Source organism: Scylla paramamosain, chromosome 21, assembly GCF_035594125.1.
Source record: "Scylla paramamosain isolate STU-SP2022 chromosome 21, ASM3559412v1, whole genome shotgun sequence".
NCBI classification, from domain to species: Eukaryota; Metazoa; Arthropoda; class Malacostraca; order Decapoda; family Portunidae; genus Scylla; species Scylla paramamosain.
The window spans coordinates 20,308,143-20,315,766 of record NC_087171.1 but is presented as its reverse complement, the minus strand read 5'-3'; the positions used below and the strand labels follow the sequence as shown (position 1 = coordinate 20,315,766).

The 7,624-nt window shown below is 45.7% G+C and overlaps 1 protein-coding gene across 13 annotated transcripts in view; it reads right to left on the bottom strand.

The window, feature by feature from the left end:
• LOC135111204 (myosin heavy chain, non-muscle-like) overlaps window positions 1-7,040 on the bottom strand; it is a 125,058-nt gene extending 118,018 nt beyond the window's left edge. For all 13 annotated transcript variants that reach the window (XR_010273619.1, XR_010273620.1, XM_064024306.1 and 10 more), the window contains exon 1: window positions 6,371-7,040. Coding sequence is in view for 11 of the 13 variants with exons in the window: in XM_064024306.1 (XP_063880376.1) it covers window positions 6,371-6,715 (345 nt within the window). In the remaining 2 variants the exon portion in view is untranslated. The remainder of the gene's footprint in view (window positions 1-6,370) is intronic.
• Window positions 7,041-7,624: the final 584 nt, after the last annotated feature.

The following is a 7,624-nucleotide window of genomic DNA, read 5'->3' as shown; positions in this document are numbered from 1 at the left end:
CTCTCTCTCTCTCTCTCTCTCTCTCTCTCTCTCTCTCGTATTCATTTCATAACTGGAAAAATCGTAAGCTCTTCTCTCTTTCTCTTCTTCTGTCTCTATTTCGTTGGCTTTTATTCTCTCTCTCTCTCTCTCTCTCTCTCTCTCTCTCTCTCTCTCTCTCTCTCTCTCTCTTCTCGGTTAACGATAAGATAGTGCAGGTGGGCGTCCCATTTCAACAATCTGATAACATAGATATATTATCTTGCTGTGGGGAGAGAGGGAGAGAGGAAGAGAGACGGAGGAGGAAAAAGAGAGGCTTGGAGAGAAGAAGGAGAGCTGGGGACAAGGAAGTTACAAGTGTAGATTTAGTGTAGACAAGGTATACTGGTGTAGGTAGGTGAAGGAACAAGTGAATGAGGTTATGATAAGTGTAGTTTATAAGAGTGTAACGTTTAGGAGTGATAGTCCGTAAGGTGTTGGTTGTGGCAGTGTGTGCGTGTGTGTGTGTGTGTGTTAGGTGAGGTGTGGACAAGGAAGTGTGTGGTTAGAGATTATATGGCTGTGTGTGTGTGTTTGTGTGTGTGTGTAGTTGGGGTGTTGAGAAGTGATGTGCGTTTGGGAAATATTTAGCGAGACACACCAAAACACAACTACAACACATTCAACAACACAACCAGGAGCACAGTTCATTTCAAGACACAACACTCGGTACATGATGAATAGTAACATTAAGCGCTGGTGCACCTCCGCCATGATAAGACCTGATAACAAACATGATTAAAAAATTTTCGCTGTTAGATAAGATGCAATGAATAAAAAATACTAAATGTTATCTCTCTCTCTCTCTCTCTCATTCGATATTTATTTCCGTCTCGTGTCCTGTCACACTAAAACCCCTGGAGAGAGAGAGAGAGAGAGAGAGAGAGAGAGAGAGAGAGAGAGAGAGAGAGAGAGAGAGAGAGAGAGAGAGAGAGGAGTGGCAGGAGTGGAGGTAAGAAGGGGTCCACTTGTTGAGGAAATCCATATAAGGTTGTGAAGCTATCCATCGCGACGTCAGGGTCTCTCTCTCTCTCTCTCTCTCTCTCTCTCTCTCTCTCTCTCTCTCTCTCTCTCTCTAGCGGGTTGATGACTTCGGTTCAGGGACACCACCTTGAGTGAGTGCGGATATATTCTCTCTCTCTCTCTCTCTCTCTCTCTCTCTCTCTCTCTCTCTCTCTCTCTCTCTCTCTCTCTCTGACCCACTGATTCAACAGGTGTCAGGGTGAGTCACAAATATCGATCACTGAGTCACGCTCGGATGCAATTAACATCAATAACTCAATGCATATGTGTGTGTGTGTGTGTGTGTGTGTGTGTGTGTGTGTGTGTGTGTGTGTGTGTGTGTGTGTGTGTGTGTGTGTGTGTGTGTGTGTGTGTGTGTGTGTGTGTGTGTGTGATAAGGAGATAAGGCTGGCGAGATTACAAGAGTTGCAATACACAGATGACAATTCTTCTCCCATGCCTCACTCATAACATCCACACCAGGAAATACCTGATCCCTGTATTAGTAACACTGGGGGAAGGAACACACCCTCCCACCACCACCACCATCCTTCTCCAGTCCCCCCACATTAACTTCTGTCCTGTCTGGCTGGATGACTCACGAGGATTGGGTAACTCGAGTGATTGCACGCAGGAAAGACTGACTTATTGACTGGCTGACAGGCTGGCTTATGGGACTGGCTTTTTAATATGTTATCTCTGCCTGGCTGTCTTTAGTGAAACAGTGGCTGGGTAAATGTTATGGCAGTATGATTGACTGACTGAGTTATCAATGGAATGACTGACTTGATAGCCTGAGTGAATACGTGTGTCATCTCTTCAAACTCTTCTGCTCTTAGATATATTAGTTATTATTTTCTCATATCAAATAACTGATTGATAGCGTGAGAAAGGAAATGTTTGAATGTCTCCTATAACCCTCCTGTTTGTTTTCTTTTTGTTTACAGTTAAGCTTTTCTGATTGCCTGGAGGAGCGAAATGTCAAATTGTTAACCTCCAACCCTTCTTTATTTCCCAGTTAGCCTTTCTCATAACGCTCAATGACCATAAATATCACTGACCAACACTGACTTAATACCACTCACACCCAGGACACGACAAAGGCAAGTAAAGGCTGTGACACGTGACGAAAACCAGATCGAGACAAAATTACTTAATAAGGGTGACAATGCATCAGCTAGAATCAACCCCACACACACACACACACACACACACACAGTAAGCTGCCACCACGACGCCACCACACGCCTCAGTTCTGCTCTGTTCTATTCCTCAGCCTCACTTACATTGAGATACGAACCATCAAAGCTGTCATGGTGTTGTCGGTAGCCCCCCCCCCCCTCACCACCCTAAGCATATCAACTATCATTGTGAGAGTTCAAGGGCGGTATTCCTGAACGATCTGCCATCTATCTAGACTGGTTTGCGCGGTTTTGGTGATGTTGGTAATCTTTAAAGGACTTTTTTCTTATTCTAGCGTGAAGGATGGTTAAATATTCTGCACCAACATCCTAAACATATCAACGACAGTTAAAAGGATGTACTGTTGAAAGATTCGGCATCTATATCAAGTCGTCTGAGCATTTCTAGTGATTTTAATAGTCTTCAAAAAGGAGTTTCCATGATTCGAAATAGTTTGACATTCTGCAACATCAATAAAAAAAAAACAATAAGAACCTGGCTAATCTCTGTGTAGCCTTTGAAAATACTCCCTCATGACAGAACCTTTTAAAAGTACAGGACTGTTTATTTATTTATTTATTTTTTTATGTGTTTTATATGAGTAACATGCACTATCACCACATATCACCATTCCCTACCTAGTCTGACATTTAGCGTGTGGAATGGATGACTTAATGATGATGAACAGACAAGGGGGGACTGTGGTAAATAATGATGGCAGCTGTAATAATGATGATAGGGATTCTACATAAACTTCCCCTCTCTCTCTCTCTCTCTCTCTCTCTCTCTCTCTCTCTCTCTCTCTCTCTCTCTCTCTCTCTCTCTCTCTCTCTGTTTCCTTTCTACTTGAACACGAGAGGAAGTGGATAATCTATGTATGCAAAAAAATATATTATAATAAAAGGAGAAATGATAAAATCGGAAGGAAACACAAAAGCAATGACAAATAAAGAACAAAAAGCTAACAAAACCTAAAAAAAAATAATAAAAAATCTTGATAACGGAAAATCTAGTGATGAAAATATTAACGAAAGCTTTAAAAACACGTTCCTTATTAATATTAAACCATCACTATATTTATCTGGACTAAAATGAGCGATGACAGTAACGTTCATACCCACAAGAGAGAGAGAGAGAGAGAGAGAGAGAGAGAGAGAGAGAGAGAGAGAGAGAGAGAGAGAGAGAGAGAGAGAGAGAGAAACAATGATCTACCATTACTTTCGCCATCAACACCTCCCATTCCCTCCCCCTCTTTGATCCCCACCCCCACACGACCTGCCACTGACGGGTAAAAGGTGAGGGGCAGAGAGAGCGAAGGGAGGGGCAGGGAGAGGGAGAAGGGGGGATGAGGGAAGGGAGGTGAGGGGGGAGGAGGAGATCAAGTTGTCACTGCTGTCACGAAGTGGAGGAGATAAAGACAAACAGTTTCATAGTAGCTCTCTCTCTCTCTCTCTCTCTCTCTCTCTCTCTCTCTCTCTCTCTCTCTCTCTCTCTCTCTCTCTCTCTCTCCTGGTGGGTGAAAAATGACCCCAGTAACCAGCTAGTTTTACACACCCACACACACACACACACACACAGAGAGAGAGAGAGAGAGAGAGAGAGAGAGAGAGAGAGAGAGAGAGAGAGAGAGAGAGAGAGAGAGAGAGAGAGAGAGAGAGAGAGAGAGAGAGAGAGAGTTTAAAAAGAAAGTTATGGATGAATGAAAAGTAGTAGTAGTAGTAGTAGTAGTAGTAGTAGTAGTAGTAGTAGTAGTAGTAGTAGTAGTAGTAGTAGTTTTAAAAGGCTATGGATGCAATGACACACAACTAGTAGAAGCCTTACGTAAAAGTATTGTAAAAGCAAGAAAACAACTAAAAAAAAACTATTCTAGGGTACGATGCTAAGGAATGTTGGTGTGTATAGACATAACAATGATCCTTTTTACAACTACCACTGTCATTGTTATTAGAGTCATGGTGGTGGCGTTGTTGGCGGTGGTGATGGTGGTTGTAACAGTAATCTGTGTTGTTTACGGGAGAAAACTGAGACTTGGTAACTAACAGCTGGGGAGAGCACGAATAGAACTACGTCAAAACTCTCTCTCTCTCTCTCTCTCTCTCTCTCTCTCTCTCTCTCTCTCTCTCATACCATGCCATCACCGCCCACCAAGCCAAACTCATTTCTTCCTCCCTTCTTTCTCTATCTCCCTCTTCTCCAGTCTCTTCCCATACATACCTATCTCTGCCCTCCCCTACCTGCCGTCTACCTAGCCTAGCCTACATGTACCAATCCCATCTCAAGCCTGGGGGAGGAACGGAAGGAGGGTGGGAAAGTACGATGTGTTGCGATAATGGTGGTGGTGGCGGTGGAGGAGATGGGGATTGGATAGTGTTGGTGGAGATGGATGGTCCTAGTGGTGGTGGAGGCGGTGGGGGAACGAATGAATGAACGGAGAAGGGTAAGGAAAAAAAAATGCAGAACTAGGAGTACCGTTATATCTCCACTCAAGCTAAGAGAGCACCCATCCACGCCTCCGCCCTCACACACAAACACACACACACACACACACACACGGGAGACAGCTGGCGTGATGATCTGAAGATGTTCAAGGATATAAACAAAGCAACAAGTACAAGGCTATGACTGGTGTTACACTACCCACCCCCACACACACACAGGATAGAATCTAACCTAACGGCGCATACCCTCAATACTATGAACACACTAATAGTGACAGACAGGAAATCTATAAAATACAGTAAGTGCTTTCATACACTAAACCTAACAGACAGACAGTCAGACAGACAGACAGCGGACAGACAGCCAGGCCCACCCCAGCCAGGCAGTTAACCAAGCCACACAGTTGCCAAGCAAGGGATTACGTCTTAGAGAGAGAGAGAGAGAGAGAGAGAGAGAGAGAGAGAGAGAGAGAGAGAGAGAGAGAGAGAGAGAGAGAGAGAGAGAGAGATTCAACACCGCGAAATTCCTCCCAGCGGTGTTTATTCAAGTGACGTAGTATGTGCAAGTCGAGGGATGGCGATGAGGGAAGGTACTGTGTGGTGGTCAGACTCGAGATCAGACGAGGATGAGGAGGAGGAGGAGGAGGAGGAGGAGGAGACTATTACATGTGCACTTAGATCACGTCACGTATCCAGTTAAAGGGCAGGAGCTTAGTTAACTTGCCAAATGCTAGAGTGAGATACTTATAGAACACCATATAAATAGCAGTTGTAATATGTATCAGAAACACCAATTTACACATTTTACACCTGTCTGCCGCAGTCTCGAGTGGGTTTTCTGTTTATCTACCATCAGTCTACTTGTACGTCTGCAGCTCACCCTACATGTTTGTCTGGCACTTCTACGTATTTGTCTACCGCCTTCCCTGTCTGTCCATCTACCACTTCAAAAACAAACCATTTCTACTGTACCTTTCCTCGTTTGTTCGTCTACCTTTTTATTTTTTTTTTCCAACCTACAACTCTTTCTCTGTCTATCAGCTTCATCTACCGCCATCTTTGCATATCTATATACACTATTTGTCAACTACTTAACGATTTGCATGTCTATTACTAGTACTTTTTTTGTCTACTTTACCTAATACCTGTCTCTATTTGATTTTCGTCTCCCAACCACCTGTCTGTCTACTACATTTGATCGTCTACGAACTACCTGCATGTCTGTGTGTCCTATCTCGTCTGTTTGAATATCGTCCTGTCTGTCAGTCTCATCCCCTCCCCCCAACCCACCTCCCCAGTCTCAAGCGGTACTTCCCCTTCCAACAATGTCTGCTGGTCTGTCTTCCTTCCTACCTTCCCTTCCCGCCATTGCCGGCACCCTCACTCAATCCAGTTTGTAAGACTGACAGGCGACACCACGCCGGGATGAAATGGAAACGTGCGGAAAGACAGACGAACACACACACACAGACACACACACACACACACACACACACAACTTAAGACACTTTTTTTTACATGTAAATACCTAAAGCTCCCACATGGAATTATATAAGCAAATTAACAAAATATACCTTCACAAGTTACCCCTTCCTTTCCCTCCCGGCTTCCCTCGCCCCCTTCACCGGCCCCCGCAACAGCACGGGATGATGAATGATGAAACAGATGACCTGGGTGAGAGTGAGGATGACACCAGTGATAACAACGTGAAGGAAGGGGTCAACACTCACGTAGATCAGGCCGGAGTAATATCTCTCCTTCAGGTTGTACAGGACCGAGGCTTCGTTCAAACAGGTGAGTTCGGCCATGTCCTCAACCTTATTGAATTTGGGCGGGTTCATCTTCTGTATGTCGTCCTTGGCCACTCGTACCCGCTTGCCCGTGTCCGCGATCTCCACCTCCACCTCGTCGCCCACCTCGCCCTTGATGCCGGCCGCCACGAAGCCATGTTCGGAGTGCGGGATCCACACCAGCCGCTTCTGCGTCCATTCCGCCTGGCTGGCCGGGTCCTCGAACGTGTCCCGCGACACCACCAGGTATTTCAGCTCGGGATCATTCACGTCTATATCCGCCATCTTGGGAGAGTCGCAGGGAAGGCAGGAGAGAGGGAGTGTTTGTTTTTCTGGGTGTTTTCAAGTAATGTTGGGTCCAGCACTGCCGTGGCCGCGGTGAGTCTCGGTGTGTGGGGTTTGTGGCGACGGAGGACCGGTGCTACTCAGTGTCACTGTGCACCTGCAATCTGCCTGCCGTATTCTTGTCACTCTGTGTCGACCGTCAACACGGAGAATCCATAGCAAAACTTCTCCCTTTTTAAGCTAGTGGCGGGCAGCAGCGTGTAGTGGAGGCGCACACGTCCTCCCCCACCAAAGGTTGCCAGCAGACTGAGGTCTGGAGCTATGTAGGGCTGCTGCCTGACTCGTTTCCCGGCCCCTTGCCATTTGCCGGCTTATTTATTTATTCATCTACCCTATATTTCCCTTTTAGTCACTCCTTACAATATCATACCATATGTACATAATCGTCCCTGACTATCACACCGTAGAATTTGGAGCAATAGCTGCATTCCTTTGAGTGTGAGAGATATATCGCGAAAATATTCGTCGATAAAAAAATCTGACTGCTTTCACCGCTTACACGTGGGGAAATACCTTTCGTTGACTGCCCAGAGACCGTCCTGGGCACTCAGCGGTCCCTTCTCCTCTTTGCTTTTTCCTTCGATCTTGCCGTATAATTCACGCATGGGTGCCGCCCCTGGCCTTTCCCGGTGTCCATAATGAGCAGGTCACGCTGGAGGACAGACGCAGCGAGCGACAGTGAGGCAGGGAGGAGAGGTGGCCGGGAAAACACGCCTCGCCCACACAGATGCTGCCTGAATTAAAATCCGTGTCAGGCATGAAAAGTATATTCTACTCTGACGCGTTGTAAATTTCGCTTGAATATAATACATGCAGCAGCGTGGCATACTTAGGGGTGATTATATTGCT